Genomic DNA, 19,261 nt, shown 5'->3' with positions numbered 1-19,261 from the left:
TCTCGTTTTAGATTATGTTTTAAGCTTTTTATAAAAGGAAACCCATTTTACCCTTTTTAACAAACATGAAATCAAGCATGAGAGGTTCTTTGAACATCTAAAATTTAACATCATATATAAATACACTATGTATACTGTGTCCAAAACATAAATGTTGTCAAAATAACTTTTCACTTCAATCTTTTCTCATTAGTCATTATTATGCCATAGTCTTGTACTCCCTCCGTTTTAAAATGAGTGTCGCTTTAGTCAAATAAAATTGTTTCAAAATGAATGTCACTTTCAGTTTCCAATGCAATAATAACTTTTTCTTTTCAATTGTATCATCCAATTAATACTCTGCACACTACTTCCAAAGTATTACTTTTAAAACTAACCAATAGTTAATAAGGATAATTTGGTAAAATAACCATTCTCTTTCTTTTAAGGGTTAATTATGTTTCTAGTCCCTATAAAATAGCGACCTTGTAAGTTTAGTCCCTACTTAATTTTAATAGCATTTTTAGTCCCTAATTTTGTTTTTCTGCACTGAGTATTAGTCCCTACTCAATTCAAATTTGTTTAATTTATGCTTAAACTCTTAAATTTTTGAATAATTTTTTGCAGACATGTTTAGAACATTACTAAAAGTTCGTCCGCAAAAAATTATCGCAAAATTTGATTTCTACATCCAGATTTTATTACTTTTTATCTTTAACTTTTGTCGTTTTAAAAAATTCATATTTAATTCATTTCATGTCAGAAAATTCTAAATTTTAGTAAACGAACCTTTCATAGTGTTCTAATCTTGTCTCAAAAAAATCGTTCAAAAATTTAAGAGTTTAAGGATAATTAATCAAACTTTGTTTTAGCAGGGACTAAAATTATAAGTAAATTTTTTTTTTATAGGGACTAAAAATGCTATTAAAATTAAGTAGGGACTAAACTTACAAGGTCGCTATTTTATAGGGACTAGAAACATAATTAACCCTTCTTTTAATCATTGCATTTCTTAATATGTGTGTAAACACCTAAAACGACACTCATTTTAAAACGGATGGAGTATTACTTTGTAATCAAAATCTTATCTCATTAGTCATTATTATGCCATAGTCTTGTATTACTTTGTAATCTAAACTTAGGTTAATAATTCTCTTTTCATAACTTGGTGAGCCTATTAGAAATATAGAGCTAAGCTAAAATTTAGTTAATTAGTTAGTGTTTGTTAACTCATCATAAGCTCCATATAAATCATCTCTCTTGTACTGATTTGCTATCTTTTAATCAATGGTGCAATACGAATTCTAAGAAATTTTCTTTTCAGTCAACCTCTCAAACTTATTTTTCATGTGAGATGAATCTTTATATATTTGATTTGATTACGTGATTTATAACATTTATGCTCTAAATCATATAAATTTGGCGGGTGATAGATTTGGTCAAAACCGACTCAACTTATATGTGAACACGCTCATATAAATTTGGCGGGTGATAGATTTGGTCAAAACCGACTCAACTTGATATGTGAACACGCTCAACCCCATATCATCACAATCAAGTTTTCTCTTTTTTTTGGTAGTGGTCGGGGTTTGAACCCCATACCTTGCATATTTTATACATTGTCCCAATCAGCTGAGTTAAGCTCACGATGACCAATCAAGTTTTCTCTATACAAGTTTGGACAGTATTAATGACATTATTAATAATTTTAATCTATAAACCTACTAGAACTTGGTCAGGATTTAAAATATTCAATTTATATATACGTATGCTGGTTACAATGATTTTTTTAATAGGCAAAATTTTCATTAATACTAAGGGGGCCAGTTAAAGACAAGATCTGCCAACTAACTGCTCCCTAAAAGAAACTTACAATATCAATATTTTACTGCTTTGCAAAACAAATTTGACAACCCCAACATCAACTACTTCTCTCAAACAAAAAATAAAATCCACCATTAACTACTAAAAAAAACATTAAATATGTTATATAGAAACATTGTATTATATAGCTGTGTATATATATATATATATATATGGCATATCAGAGCATCCACAATTGAGGTCTTAAACGAGTCTCACATGGACCCATCACTTTTTTATTATTTTTTAATAATAGTATTTAATAGATACTCAAGCACTCCAATGGAGATCCTCTATCAAAAGGTCTAAATGGATCCCACTAATAACTATTTATTAATGAAAAACAACTCAAATAATGATTATTTTATTGAAAAGTGGTGTGAGACCCACTTAAGATTGGTGGTCGTAAGTAAGACCACGTGTCTTAAAAGACCCCCAATTTTTTATTCCACAATGGGAAACCCTACCAACGTGGATGCTCTTATATATATTCACATACAGATTACCCTGCTTATAAAATAAACAGAGAAACATGATTGATTGCCATGGCTTGCAATATAGACCGTCTATTAATTTTAGGGTTAATAGTGTTTTTCACCCATGTAATATAGGCAATTTCCGGTTTTCGCCCTTGTAAAATTTTCGGTTTGATTTGCACCCTCGTAAAATATATTTTTCCGGAAAACACCCCTCCCCCCTCCAACTCAGCAGATTCCCTTACGTGGCGCTGACTTGGCTTTTTTTTCATTTTTTATTTTTTTAAATGGCCACGTGTCAAAAAAATTCCACATCAGATTTTTATTTTTAAAATATTTGAAAATAAATTTTAAAAAATAAAAAAATCCAAAAAATCATAAAAATATTCAGATTTTTTCCAAAAATTTAAAAAATCGAAATTTTTTTTTAAAAAAATTCAGACTCTGAAATATAAAAAAAATAGAAAAATAGTCATATTTGTTTCCAAAAAATTTAAAAATAAAAAAAAAATAGATTTTTTTTCAAAAATTAGAAAAATCAGAAAATATAATCAGATTTTTTTTAAAATTAAAAAGATTTTAAAAAATTCTGGAATTTAATTTACAAAAGAGGTCAGATTTTTTGAAATTTTTTTAAAAATCTGTATACAAATATAGAAAAAATTCAGATTTTTTATAAGATTTATGATTTCAACCTCCTCCGAGGAAGTGCTGAATTCTAGGAAAAATTAAATTTCCACGACTTTTATAAAACCCTCTAAATTTGTATCCAGATTCTCAAAAATTAATTTTTTTTCCAAAATTTTTTGAAAAAAATCTGACTTTTTTTAATTTGAAAATTTACTTTTTTTGTATTTTGAAAATTAAATTCCATAATTTTTTAAATCTTTTTAATTTTAGAAAAATCTGGTTAAATTTTCTGATTTTTTAAATTTCGAAAAAAAAATCATAATAGTTTTTTTATAATTTTTTAAATTCAAATTTTTTTCGAAAATAAATTTCTGAAAAAAATTTAGGATAAATTCAAATTTTTTTTTCGTAAATTTTATTCCATAATTTTTATAAAATATTGGAAAAAGTTGGTTTTTTTTTATACAAAGAAAAAAATTTGGTAATAAAAACATTTCCTGATTATCCGTAAAAAAAAATTCCTGAATTTTGTTCTAATTTTTACAATTTTTTTATTTTCAAAAATTAATTTTCAATTTTTTAAATATTTTTTTATTTTTAAATTAATATAAATGAATTTAATTTTTTTGGATTTTTTTATTTTTAAAAATTAAATATCAAATATTTTAATAATAAAATCTGATGTGGCCAATTTAAAAAAAATAAAAAATGAAAAAAAAATCCAACTCAGCGCCACATAAGCGAATCTGCTGAGTTGGAGGGGGGAGGGGTGTTTTTTAGATTTTTTTTTTTTTTACGAGGGTGCAAATCAAACTGAAAATTTTACAAGGGCGAAAATCGGATATGATCTATATTACAGGGGTGAAAAACACTATTAAGCCTTAATTTTAAATTCACCATGTGCATGCTTATCATGCATGTTGTAACTGTGCTTTTGGCACAATATTAATTGACATTTCTTGAGATGATTGTGTTTTTCCAAAGGGAGTTGTATATAGCCATATCATAGTCACAAACCAAACAAACAGTATAACAAAAATAAAAAGTCATGGCTTGTAATAAACGAACAATTTTTAATTCACCAAGCAATTAATTAAAAAAACATGCATATCATATGCTGTAATAAAAAAATTAGGACGTAGTTTTTTGTTTTTTTTTTCCTTCTCTCATGTCAATCCCTACTTTTGTCGTATATATTCACATTGTGTTGATTTTCGTAAATATTATTCCTCATATTTCATGAAATCTAAACTCTGTCAAAGCCAAATCAAACATTTCTCTTTCTTCAATGAAAATTGTTTTTTTTACAATGAAAACTTCCTATTGACACAAGTAAAATACTAAAATGGCCCCAGCGGCAGTTAACTACCGTTCTACAAACCGGCGGTAGTTAACTACCATTGGGGCCCAACGGTAGTTAACTACCGCTGAATTCCTTTCTTCAATTTATTGGTGTACGTTCTCTCCATCTATTTCTCTGTCTTTTTTTTTCACTTTGTCTTTCCATGTCATTTCCCGTTTGCTATCTTACAGCCCCATCCTCCCTTTTGCCATCAATGATATCTTTGTGAAGCTTTGCTCAAGAATCACAAGAAGCCAACAATCACTTCAAGGGAAATTCAAACTGTTGTCAGACTTGTTCTTCCTGGTGCCATTGATAATAATATGGACCTCACTTCCCATTCTACTCAAAACCACCATCACCTTTCTTCTCTTTTCACTAGTCTCAAAAACCATGAGTCTCAAAAACCATGAGCTACTCAACCTTCCAAACATACACTCCTGAAAATACTGATGAAGGAAGCAAAGAATTCAGTTTCTGGACTTCACCAAATACCATCATAACATCTTCTGAAAAATGTGATTGTCATAATATTCAACTTGGAGGCAATGAAACACAAGAGCTCAATAGCCACCATCTATGTTCAATAGTTTCAGAACCTTCAATTTTGTTCAATAGTGGAATTTAATGCAATCAGACTTAAAATGTTTTTATTGTTCAATTTGGTTGATTTTGAGCAAGCTTCTCTAGCGGTTGTTAACAAGTAAAATACTAAAATACAGTAACCATTACTTTGAGATGAGGAGGAGAGAGAAAGAGAGTGAAAAGATGTGCATAAAAGCAATTTTCGGCGGTAGTTAACTACCGCTGAGGGCCAGCGGCAGTCAACTGCCGGCGATTTGCAGAGCGGTTGTTAACAACCGCTGGGGGCATTTTAGTATTTTACTTGTGTCAATAGGAAACTTTCATTGTCGGAAAAGCAATTCTCTTCTTCAATTCTCTTCCCTTCAACAAATTCCTAGTCTGCAAAAAATAAAAAACGATCCATTCAATTTTGGAAACTACCTCCACCCCCATCCTATCAAACACACCCTGCTAAACTTTCCTAGTAAAACTACATGAGAACGAGAAGAAAATACGTGTGCAACTTTCGTCCTCTCTAAAACACAACACACAAGACCGGGGCTGATGAAAATATTGTTGGAAAAATTCATAAATCATGTGACACTTACGAACAAAGTATTCAACAAGAAAAATGACACATAAACCGCATGAAACTTTCAAATGTTTTAACTCCAATTATTTGGTCTAAGGGTAGAAAGATAAGTTTTGGATTAGGTTGGATCCAATCCTTTATTATAAAAGCTAGACTTGGTTAGCAAACATGTTGCCCTAATTTTTCCTAATCTCTAGCATTTTTCCCTCCTAAACATGTTAATCTAATCTCACCCGTTGATTCGATCTCTATTCTCAAACTCCTCATTTTCTCTCATATAACTTAGTTAATGCTAATTAAAAACGAATAACACACTTTTAATGCAATTGAAAACGAATAACACACTTTTAGGGCCCGTTTGTTACCGATTAAAATAAAAGTGATTTTGATATAAAATAATTTAGAGATTATATTTTAGAGATTATATGAAAAATCAGAATCTATTTTGCGTTTGTTTACTGTAATAAAAATCACTTTTTTTAAACAAATAATCTAGTTTGTTTGGATACAACTATATAAAAGGGATTTTTTTGTTACAAAATTAGTTCAATCTTTTAAATTATATTTTCTCTCTCCTCTAAAAAAAATCTATTTTATTTTAAGCTGCTCCTAACAGCTTCTCATTTGAAGCTGTTTTTAGATTATTTTTAGATTCTGATTTTTTTAAAAATCTGTAACAAACGGATGCAAAACTCTTAAAAGTGATTATTTGTTTAAAAAAAGTGATTTTTTTCTTAAAAAAGCTATAACAAACGGGCTCTTAATGGCAATTGAAAACATAGTTAATGCCAATTCGATTAACAACCCACTTTCTCTCTCACGCGTAACAACACAAACCCTTCTCTTCTCCTTCTTCAAACACACACACCAACCCTTCATCTTCTACCTTCATTTTGATCATTTTTCGTCCTTCTCCCACTAAAGTAAAAGCATCAATGTCTTCATCTCTTCATCATCTACAAAACTCACTCGCTTTCCACCACGCCGGAGTTGAACCACCGCCGCTGTACACCACGTCGGAATTCGCTCTTCATTGCGTCGGGGTCGTTCTCGGAAGCTTCTTTTACTTTGCAAGGTTAATTGTTAATTTCAGCTTTTGTATTCCTCATTTCTAATATTAAATAATTCACTGTTATTCATTTTGTTCTTTGTTTGGTTTTTTGCATTCAATGAATTTGTCGTAAATGTGATCAAGGGGTTATTGGCATGTATGATGTAGATGTGATATTCATCAACGACTCATTTTTAATTGTTTTCTTTTCTGCGTTTTTCTATTTAGTTTGAGTATTTAGCTTCTGTGTTGATGGTTTTGTAATCAAAACAACATCTATGGATAAAATTTATAATTCTGCACTTCTGTTTCAAGTTCTATTTCATAATTTTTTTCGAGTAATATGTGTGATCTATTCTAAAGTCAACGATGGCTAATCACATGTGTATTTACAATTAGGCTAAAACTCTGAAAAACAATATTATTCAAAACTTATTTTAGTGGTTATTTCGACTCGACAACTAAGGCTTTGTATATACTTTCACTTCTTAGATGTGCCTGAAGTCTAACATTTTTAATTTAAATATACTGTCAACCTATTAGCATGTCAAAAAGTTTATGTCAACATAAAACAGTTTGAAATAGCATATAACAATTAAGTATGGTTAGGAAAGGATAATTAATTAGTTTATTTCCATACATATGTTGTTCATCAAGTCTAACATTTTTCAAATATCATTTGCAAGTACTAAACCTTCTTCAATCATGTCATTCATATAGAACTTAATGGAACTTAATGATATTAGTTATAGCTTATAGGCGACACCAGTCAAATTTGAAAACACATTTAAAGACTTACAATTCGAATTTCAAATATTTATGGAACTTAATGATATTCAATTGTGAACAAAAGATAAATTAATACTTATTATTGTAGAGGTCAAATTATTTCAATCAATAGATAGTTCATTAATGATATCCAATGGCCACGCCAAATGTCAACTATTGGTATTTATGATTAACACTAACAGCTTTTGGAATTGGAAACGTCATAGTGCATTACAAAGCATTTGAAAGTAATTGCTTTTATGGCTGCAATGAATAGGAGTTATTACTGCAAGAAGTGAATGGTCATTCACATGTAATACTTTCTATATATTGGTGTCGTCTCCTTATAATTTAGTTGCAGATTTTCAAATCAAAATACTAAACAGCCAGAAGATCCTGTAAATCAATCATGTTAGATCTTAAGTCAACTATTATAAGTTAGGCTATTGTGACTAAACTTCTATCTTATTAATGCAAGCCATTATTCTTTTTTTTTTTTTTAACACAAACAACATGCCTACAAAATGTTTTTTTAAGCTTCATAGAATGATGTCCTTAATATAGTGACAATACATCCGCAATAAGAAAAGTCATAATATTGCTACCTTATTGATGCAACTTATTATTCTACCTTTTTTTTTTAACACAAAGTTTATGCCTACAATTTTTTTTTAAAAAAATTCTAAGAATGGTTTCCTTAATATAGTGAGAATGCAACCGCAATAACAAAAGTTGTAATATATTTCCTTAATATAGTGAGAATGCAACCGCAATAACAAAAGTTGTAATATATCATTTTTTTCTCTCTCGATATTCACCTGAATTTCAAAAAGTGATGCTGCGTTGCCAATTATAATGCACGGGTCTATTTGAGCACGGGTCTTTTAAATGTTTATAAAACTTCTATTAACTATATATGGTTACATTATTGCGACTTATTCGATTAACTTCTAAGCACGGGTCAAGAGTCTAGTAGTTCTAATTTCGAGCCACTAAACGGAGGTAAATATAAAGAAAAAATTGTAAGTGTTTTTTTTTATCTTCGAGGTCTTCTTAGTTTCCTTTGTACCGATAGATTATCACCTTGCTCCAAATTTATTTTATCAAAAAGATAAGATTCTTTCGAAACGTTTAAATTGACAGCAGAAGAACCAAAAAAAAAAAACGGGAACAAAACAAAGGTGTAGGACAAAATAAAAAAGAAAGGCAGCAATAGTTCAATAATAATAAATAATATCATTGGTGCTACGCTAGATGATGATGATTATGATGATAATAATATTTAATAAATGTTGGACCAGTTGATATGAAATTGACTCACTAAGGTCATGAATTTAATTCCCTTTTTAAGTGTTACTATTTGAGCCTTGAGACATGTTCCAATTCCAGGAGCTTCCAAACGTCTTTGCTCACTTATTCATCTTAAGATATGAAATTATAACCATTAGGTTATTTGACAAAAATAAATAAATAAATAAAGATAACAAAAAACATGGGAAAAAGGATCCACATCCGTGAATAATGGTCACGTTCTTATGAAAAAAATTGAGACGATATGATGATTTTGTAGAGAGATGGAGAAAAGAATAAATAACCAACAATGAATTAAAGTAATTATGAATAAGCTAATTTTATAGGGTTGACTTTGTTTGAATTAAAAAGGGAATTAAATTCATGACCTTAGTGAGTCAATTCATCAATTATATGATGATTGTTTATATGTAAGTCAGGGAATTAAATTCATGACCTTAGTGACTCAATTCATCAATTAAATTCCCTTTTACATGGACCATTCATAACCTTAGTGAGTCAATTCATCAATTAAATTCATGACCTTAGTGAGTGAATTCATCAATTAATTTCATACTAGTAAGCTAATTCAAACAACCTCAACCCTATAAAAATTCATAGAATTTTAAAATTATATGACGTTTTCAAATAAGTCTGAGATTATGAATATTTCATGAAGGTGTCTAACTTTGTCAAATTTTACTCATATGTATGAACAAAATTGATAGTAAGTGATTAAATATATGGACCTAATACATAATCTAACCATTTTTTTTTTGAATTCTTTAATAACCATTTCTTATTATCCCCTAAAAAAACCATTTCTTATTATAATTTTTATATCATTTTCAGACTTTGTCTAACATGCACAAACAAAATGATATTGCCCCATGTACAAATATCTTTTTCACAATTTGATTAATGAGTCATATCATATATCTTTTAATTTAATGATAGAATTTATTAATACAAGACTTGTTTCACCTGTGCATTGTATAATTAAAGTAATGATAGTGTGCAAATTATGTCATTTTTAAGGCGCATAATGGTCCATGTACAGGCCAGATTCATAACTTTATAACGAATATACCAAAAACGTCATGACATAGACAAATTTTATATTAGGGTCATGCTAACCGGTGCCCCGGGCCACTGGTTAAGCATACAAAAAAAGAAAATTCTTACCATAAAAGTGACTTATTTATGGATTAATTACACATTTTTGAATGCAATAATTACTATATTATTTTCCTTTTTAGCATCCTTAACGAGTGCCCTGGGACACCGGTTAGCATTTCCCTTTATATTAACCTAGCTATGTGTAGTCTTTTTCATCAATTTGTAGCTTACATGTAAATTTTTGTCTCCTTCTCATGAAATGCAGAATATAATTGAGTCCTGCTAATATTTTCATTTTGTTTGATTTTTCCCTGAATTTAATAACATCAAAAATACCAATGTGGGTTTGATTCCTATAGCTGTCCATTTGAAAGTGAGCTCCACACCAATTCGGTGGATCAGTGTCAGAAGAACGGATCCAAATGGTATAAAAACGTGTGGATTATTGCTCTCCACCCAGCACGTTTTGCTCGCACCCTGCAAGCCTACCAAAAATACCCTTGCGCAAGTTAACTTGCGCAAGTGTTAATTTCTGCGCAAGTTAACTAACGCTGCGTGAGTTAACATGCGCAGCGTTAGTTAACTCACGTGGCGTGTTGTCTTAAGCATGCAGACCACCTCATTTCCTCATTTCTCATCTAGAATCTCAAAAATCTCTCTCAAATCACCCAACTCCAAAATTCCTTCAAGTTCAAATCAAACAACACTCCAATAACAAGTAAGTTCTCATGATCAAACACCATTAACCTTTTAAGTTTGCATGTTAGATTTGTTCTCTTAAATTATAAATTTTTTAGATTTAGAGTTTGTTTAAATTTTGGTGTTTTTGGAAGGAAATCATACAATGTTAGGATGTAAATGACTTGTGTTGCTTAAAATGTTTAGATGTTTGCATGTTTATGTTGATTTTTTTAGAATTAGGGTTTGTTTAAATTTTTATTTTTTTTGCAAGATATGATACAATGTTACATGCAAATGAGTAATATACATGCAAATGAGTAATATTGCTTAATTATTTAGATGTTTGCATGTTTATGTTGTAGTTATCATTTTTAGGGTTTATGTATAATATGCACACCAAGTGTTTGATTAAATGTTTGAATGAGTTTTTCATTAATTATTTTTAATTTCTATGTGCGTAGATTTGAAACAATGGCCGGGTGGATCGACGTTCATGCAACATTCAACGGCGGAGAACCTCAGAGGTTGAAGATTCGGTGCCTTGATGTAACGCTAAGAGATCTCAAGGATCAACTGAATGAATTCAACCAAGGAGTCAACCCAAGAGACACAAGGAGGGTGCAAAATGTTCGATATAAACGTCCAAAGCTCGACGAGGGGAGCGTATCATTCACTTGGGTGGAGTTAAAGAACGACGAAAACGTGACGAGTATGTTTTGGGAGCACACCAAGTTCCAGTGGATCGATATGCGGGTGACGTTGCTGAGATCAACTGAAGATATCATCAACAGCTTGATTCCGCCAGAAGATCGTCATTAGTTAGGGTAAGGTGCATTCCAACTGCAACAATTGTCCTACCTCTGAAATGGGGTGATTCAAACTTGCCAAACGACCAGGACTCAAGCATTTCGCTGGGCATTAATGTTTTTCCTTTGAAAAGATTAAATTCTTGTTAGGCTTGCTTAGATGATGGTATTAAGTGTCAAGGTCTGGACCTCATTTCGTTGGCACTTGAATACCATCATCTAAATCAAGCCTGACAAAAATTTATTCTTTTCAAAGGAAAACATGAATGCCCAGCAAAATGCTTGAGTCCTGTTGTTTGGCAAGTTTGAATTTGCCCCATTTCAGAGGTAAGACATTTGTTGTAGTTGGAATGTACATTCCAACTACAACAATTGTCTTCCTCTGGATAGGGTAATTCAAACTAGTTAAATGGCAGGACACCGACATTCGATCGGGAGTGTTTTTATTCCATTTTGAATGTTAATTTCTTGTTGGCTTCGTTTAAATGATGGTATCAAAGTGTCAAGGTCTGGACCTCATTCCGTTGGCTCTTAGATACCATCATTTAAAACCAAGACCAACAAGAAATTAACATTTGGAATGGAATAAAAACACTTCTGGACGAATGCCGGAGTCCTGCTTTTTAGCTAGTTTGAATTGACCCCATTCAGAGGTAAGATAATTGTTGTAGTTGGAAGGTACATTTCCGAATTGACGTACATGTCTTTTACGTAATGTAATGTAATGATATCACAATGTAATGTAACGTAGATGAAATTATATCTAAATAAAATTGTCTAAGAATTAATGTTGTGTACTTATCGAATTTATTTATTCAATACGTCATTTTTATTTGAATTAATGTTGTGTACTTATTATAATTCACTTATTCGATACGCAATAATTATTCGAATTCACGCTATTGCAATATTTATTTGAATTCACGCTATCACAATATTTATTTGAATTCACGCACTCGCAATATTTATTCGAATTCACGCACTCGCAATATTTATTCGAATTCACGCACTCGCAATATTTATTCTAATTTTATTCAAATTTATTTTATTGACTTTAATCTTCTAATTTATTTTTTTTTACTTTATTAGAAAAAATATATTGCGTTAATTAAGTCACACTGCGTGACTTAACTAACGCATCATATAATCTGTGCGTGACTTAAGTCACGCACGTTATAAGCACTGCGCAAGTTAACTTGCGTAAATTGGCCGGTTCTAAAAACTGAGGCACAAACGTTTCTTGGATGGTAGTCAATGGTCTTCAATGGTTTTTGCACGTTTTCCTTCACATTTGACCACGTTTTTTGACTCATTAATTGCTATATACCTCATACCCCCTATAAAAACCCTCACATGCTTCCTCTTTTCCTCACATTTTATCATCCCACTCTTTCTCTTCTTCTTGCTCTGCTTCTTTGTTTCTTATTAGTTTCTAGGGTGGTTATACCGCTTTAGGTATATACCAGTGGCTTCTGGGGGAAGTAGTGGTCGGTCCGGTCGGGAAAAGGGCATCTTGATGTCGTTTTCCCCAGGACTGATCACTATTTCCCCCAGGAGCTATTTGGCATATACCGAAGAGGGTATCAAATAAGTTTTGACCTCAAGAGGGCATTAAAAAAAAAGTTAAAAATCAACCTTATTTGCGCGACTTAACTCGCGTAGTGCGTGACTTAAGTCACGCATAAATACAACGTACGTTAGTTAAGTCACGCTACGTGACTTAACTTGCGCAAGCGTATTTTTGGTACGCTTGCAGGGTGCGAGCAAAACGTGCTGGGTGGAGAGCAAAATTCAAACGTGTGGGGATACCCTCACTCAATTTTTTAAGTTAATTTCATTGTAATTTTGCTTCTTCTAATTTAGAATGTGTAAATTTAGCCACAAATTACAAGTTAATTTTTTTTTTCTTTTTAAAGAACAAATTACTAGTTGATGCATGGTCAAGTATTTGCATTTTGATTGCTTAATGAAATGTTATAAGCTTTTTTCCTTTAAAAAAAGTTATTTGAAGTTTTGAACCAAAAAATTTATCAATTTAAATTAGGCAAAGTTTGTACCGTCATAATTTTGACAACCCTTTGAATGTCGTGATTTTGTATATACAGTTAAAACTCTATAAATTAATAATGTCAGGACCGGAGAAATTTATTAATTTAGAGTTATTAATTTATCGATAAATTAATAATTATTAATTTAAAAAGTTTTTAAGTAATTATACTATACATACCAAACAAAAAGGCAAATTAGTCTATGCCTCTTGGAATTACGTTGCAGCGAACCTTGAGACTCAACGTAAATTAGTCACTACTGTGTTCATATGCATTGGAAATCAATAATGACTTTTGAAGTACAGTAAATGTAAACAAGAGGAACAAATGTGTTCAATGTATTCTTAATATATTTTTTTTTCAGTTTCTATGAATTATTAATTTATGATTTTCTTGGGACCGAAAATTATAAAGGGATCTCCCGAAAAATTATTATCTTATTATTTTATCAAGTTTTTCAATTTTTTACATTGGCCCAAGTCGGGACCGGACAAATTTATTATTTTAGAGAGTTTATTAATTTACCGAGTATTAAATTAAAGAGTTTCTACTGTATGTGACAATGCCTAAAATAGAAGGGGTTGATGGGCTCCCAAATGGAGAGGAAGAAGGAAGACGATCGTCGGCTGCTTTAGTCTGCAACAGAGTGAAAAGAGTGCAATTGTCGTAGCTCGCCAGGAAGAAATCTTTATAGAATTAGTAATATAAATCAAGATTTTTTTTTTCAATTCTATGTTATGTATAAGCTCTTTTCTTTTTTTTTATTGCCAATATATTCTTTTGTTCCAGACTTGGTATATTCTTTATTCAATTGAATCTGTTGAATTGTTCATATTGAAATGAATCAAAATTAATAAGGAGTTGGTCAATGATGCTCGAACATGTACTTGTTTTGAGTGCCTATTTATTTTCTATTGGTATCTATGGATTGCTCAATAAGCCTATCGGAACCAATCGGGTCATAACTCCCAATTGACATTTTTGTGAGTAAAACCCAATCGAGCTGCAACATTTTCCTGAAATTGTGTAAGCAATTTGACGGGCATATTGAGCGATCATTGTGAAAAGATGATGTAATACTTCAAACATTATTGAAGGAACAACCCACTCAGAAACGTAGGTAGGCATGATGATTGTTTATGCAAAAATTTGTTTTGTTCAATTATTAATTTCAAAAAGTTATGCCAAAATGGAATCAAATTTTATGGTAGCTTTAGAGTTTAGACCTCATCATGACAGCTCCATCAGCACTGTTTCTTACGCACAGTAAAAAAATTCAAAACATAACAGGTAAAATTAGAGCCCTTCAAATATCCCGTTGTTGTTCTTCACTAAACAAACTCTTTTCAGAACAATCCATATTATTTTCAACAACCAACCCATTTCACTTCAATTTGAAAGGGTAAAGGCAAAGATAATAAGATAAACCAGATTCAAGAAACATCCAGTGAAAGGTAAAGGTTGCACGATGTTAAGTTTAACATGAAACCAAATTGGAAGAAGACACATTGGTTAACTTTAACTAGACATGGGGTGGTTTGAAATATACTCAATAGCAAGATGACAAGAGTCAATTTTATCAGCTTCCTTGTCTGGGATTTCCAGCTTGAACTCCTCTTCTAGTGCCATTACAATTTCGACGTTGTCTAAGCTGTCCAAACCCAAATCCTTCTGAAAATGCACTTCTGGAGTCACCTGAGAAACCATTAAACCCATAAATATAAATTATCTGCACAGCTTACAATTTACAATGTGTGATCAAATATGCAAGGTGTAAAATAGATGAGTACAAACAAATTAAAAAGATCTTTCTACAGAAGAATATTTGTAGTCAAGAGTAAGAAAGTCCATGCGTCTAGTATACAAGATAACCAATGAAAATAAAAATTTAAGAGGAAAAATAAAAATAAGATCTTTGATGACTCCTGTGCTCAAAAGAATTAAAAACAATGTTTCTAAAAAACTATGACTAGCAGAAAATTCCTTAACTAAGAAGAACAGTCACCGAAGTGAGGGACATTCTCGTCAAAGTTTTTCACCTGCTGTTTTTTTAAATGTATGTGAATAACCCAATTTCAACTTTTATATACTGATACTGTGACGATGACTTGGTGGTTGATAACTATTAGGTGATGTTTGGATTAACTTAATTTAAACTTCTCTACTGAGACAAGCAATTGTGAGACTGTTTGGGAGAGCTTATAGAAACAGTTTATAATATGTCCATAAACTGTTTTCACCTTTATTTCCATGAGCCCTCCAGGATAACTTATACAAACAGCTTTTAGCTAATATATGACAATAATTTGACTTTATTTTATCTTTTGTTACAAAAATAGTTTATTCATAAGCATATATGATAAGCGCTAAAATAACTGTTTATCCAAACAAGGTCTCAGTCTTCGAGCATCAGATAGAAAGTAGTAACACTTAGTTGATACATAGACTCCAACTCTGTCAAATAGTATGAATGGGGTAGATTATAGAATGTGAAACCAGACAGTCTAAGATAGACAATTTACTACCCCTGCAAATATTGTATTTGCAGTGGAGGAGAACTGTGTTGTTCTTAATCTTATCATGTATAACTGTGAGCTCTTAAATATTGGGAAATTGTGAATTAAGAATGAATACGATAATATGTGTTCTAAAGAAATACTAGTAAATGTATTGTTGGCTCATCAGCTTGTGAAGTGAACTTGAATACATCATAGATTGTGAAACGAACAATATAAAGTCACTTATGAAATCCGAAAACGAAGTGTCTATATAAAGATTTCAATAGATGGGGATCCTAAAGTAAGGCATTAGTGACCAAAACAGAGCCTTTTAAATTTACAATTGTCTTAAATCATTTGGTAACGGCAGATGTGCGCATTTGCTGCTGCTGCTGCCTATTTGTAATTTGGCTTATGTTAGATTTCAAATAAATGAATCCCCTGGGACCTATTCCAGTTTCTACATATGCTTAAAATATCTAGCTCTGAAGTTTCTGAATTTGGAGGAAATCACTCTATCAATAGCTAAACAAGAGTTGTGGGAGAAAACTGAGTGTCCATTTAATTTCAGAAAATGTTATCCGTTCGCATTACATGTTTTCACTTTTGATTATGAAAACACAAACATCGTTTTCCCTTTGTCTCCCATTTTCAAATATATATGAAGGCAACAACGGAAACAAAAAATAGTTATTTTCCCGGTTTCCAATACAAATCCTTAAAAACAAAGAAACAACGTGAAAATAATGTGGTATTTTTGTAATTAAAAGTGAAAACAGGAAATAAACACAAAAACATTCAATTGATTTCTTTGTTCCTCTACAAACAACAAGAAACAAGGTAAAAACAAAATTGTTTTTGTGATAAAAATAGAAAACAAGAAGAAATACAAGAGAAAGATGTTTTTTCAAAACCAAGCATACCCTAATTATCTAAGTTTGGGAATTTAACATATTACATATTTTGGTTTAAACTTGTTAATAATATGATGAGACCTTATACAATGAACAAATCTTGTATGCATATCAGTGTTGTTTCAACTTAAATAAATGGAATAACGAAAATCTCAAAGAAAAGTTCAAATATTACTTTGGGAACAATGGACGTATTAAAGATTAAACCCCCCCCCCCCCCCCCCCCCCCCCCCCCCCCCTCCGCCGCCTCCTTCACCCCCACCCAAAGGAAAAAAGTAGAAAACTAGGCCATAAAGCGCGTATATGCCTCCTCCTTATGCACAATACAGAAGAGTTAGAAGTCCAAAACTCAAACTCTACCATAAAACACCATGGCGCCGCAATCTTTCACAAATTGCCGTGGCAGTTGTCAAAAAATCCGCCACCGCAATCTGCCATGGGCAATATTGGACAAAACTGGAATTTTGACAAGATTAATCAACAAAGTGTTGTTTTTAAACCAGTGTGTGTATCTAGGAAATGGGTTATGATTGCACAGTTTTAGTACCTTTTACAAGAATACTACTAGCTGATGAGTTTTTTTATTTGGAACTTGAATTTTTTTTAATGAAAGCAACACTTCTTTAAGGAGGAGAGGAGAGAGTTACTAAGTAGTACAAGGATAAAAACAAGCCAAGATCAAAAAGGAAAAAGAGCAAAGTGAATCAAAGCAAGGGGAATGTCTTCCACTTCCAGTCCCTAACTCCTTTTCATGTCAAATCTGGAATGGCTTTATAAAATGAGAGTTTTTCAATGTAGTGTTATTTTCCAATTTATTATATATTTTCCATTTCAACTCAATATTTTGAAAAAATAAATAAAACTACAGTATTATAAAGTTCAAATATACAAGCAAACTATGAATAAAATTATTTTTTTCAAAATGCCGTGTAGAAAACCAGTCACCAGTTATTAAGGTAAGACTGCAGAGATCTAACCCTTCTTACACTCCGCAATGATAATGCCCATTTAGAAAATAACATTAAAGAAAGTGTTAATAAAAATTTAACCAAAGAGCCATCTAGTTTTTCCTACAAAATGAATCTCAGTTGAGTAATATATTATCAGCAGAGAACTGCAACACAATTTTCTCTTGCACATAATATCTCATTAAATCCTCGAATCCCCACATAGCCAAACAGACACTTCCCAGATGGTGAGCAAGGCCTTGTTTGAATAAACAGCTTAATTAAGTGCTTATCGTATAAGTGTTTACGTTTATCACTGTGCTTATGTATAAACTGTTTTTATAACAAAAGATAAAATAAAGTCAAAATGCTATCATATAAGATATACATGCTAATGGACATGTGATAAATTGTTTTCATAAGTTCTCTCAAACGGTCTCACATTGGCTTATGCCCGTAGATAAGCTCAAATAACTCAATTCAAACAGTCCTCAAATAACAAATAAGCTGATCCAAACAGACCCTAAATCTAAAACTTTCAGAGCAACCCATTTGGAAAAATCAACGTAACAATTTGGAAAAACCCATTTCTAATTTTCCACACAAATTAAGACCACAAACAAACACTCCTAAGATAGTTCATGAGCTAACCTTTCAAATTTGGGGTAAATCAACAAAATAACAATTTGGGACACACATTTCACTTCTCTCACACTCCTTAACATTATTACAAACACCACCCAGATAGTTATTAAGGTAAATTTCCAAACTTTAGCAAAAACCCTTTGAACAGATCAACAGATTAACGATTTGGGTCACCTATTACTCATTTTTTTTTCACAATTCCAAATTTCGAGGCAACCCATTTGGATAAATCAACAGAATAACAATTAGGAATACTCATTTCTCAGTTTTTTTCCTATCTTACAGTAATCAAGACTAAACATTATGCAAAAATGAAGGGATAAAAGGGAAAAGAAGAGACCTTTGAAGGATCCACTTTGGGGAAATCTTTGATGACAGAGAGGACTCGCTCGACGACTTCTTCTTTGGTGATATGATCGTCGTGTGAAGACATGGATCGAATGGAACCATTCCATGGTTGCAATTTTGGAGTGGATTGGATTGGAATACGAACATGGCGGAGTATAGCTGCTCTCAGTGCCATTCTCTCTCTCTCTCTCGATCTCTCTGTTTCTCTTTGTTCTCTTTGGAAACGAGTGAGTGATAGATGAACTTGTCACACGCACTATAGAAAAAGAGCTCAAAATATTCTAGTTACACACCCCATATTCTTCTCATTACCTCCCTCAAACACAAAATAATTAAGAATGGTATTTTTTTTTTTTAAGAATTAACAATAATAATTACCTCCCTCAAACACAAAATAATTAAGAATGGTATTTTTTTTTTTAAGAATTAACAATAATATTTCCCCTAAAAAAAATTAACAATAATATTTAAAGTCCTCTAAAAAAATAACAATAAAGTATCCCAAGTCTCGTATTTAATTTTTAAAATCCATTTTATATCGTTTATTAACATTTTATTGTATATTTTTTTAAGGGAATTTTTTTTTAAAAATCCATTTTATATCGTTTATTAACATTTTATTGTATATTTTTTTAAGGGAAATTTTATTGTATATGTAAGTGACTTTTTTTTATTGATTATGCTTGGTTTTAATTTTTAT

General features: G+C 31.2%; 1 protein-coding gene across 1 annotated transcript; it reads right to left on the bottom strand.

Moving 5' to 3' along the window:
• Positions 1–14,493: 14,493 nt before the first annotated feature.
• Positions 14,494–18,795, bottom strand: MTACP-1 (mitochondrial acyl carrier protein 1). The gene is made up of 2 exons (XM_085730001.1): positions 18,554–18,795; positions 14,494–14,904 (listed from the first exon to the last, which is right to left on the bottom strand). Exons 1-2 carry the CDS (start codon positions 18,734–18,736, stop codon positions 14,728–14,730), a joined length of 360 nt encoding a protein of 119 aa, XP_085586127.1. The 5' UTR covers positions 18,737–18,795; the 3' UTR covers positions 14,494–14,727.
• Between the last annotated feature and the right edge of the window lie 466 nt (positions 18,796–19,261).

Source organism: Medicago sativa, chromosome 7 (genome assembly GCF_051527215.1).
Source record: "Medicago sativa cultivar Bolivia chromosome 7, Bolivia_mono, whole genome shotgun sequence".
Classification (NCBI taxonomy): domain Eukaryota; kingdom Viridiplantae; phylum Streptophyta; class Magnoliopsida; order Fabales; family Fabaceae; genus Medicago; species Medicago sativa.
This window is presented reverse-complemented; position numbering and strand designations above follow the sequence as displayed.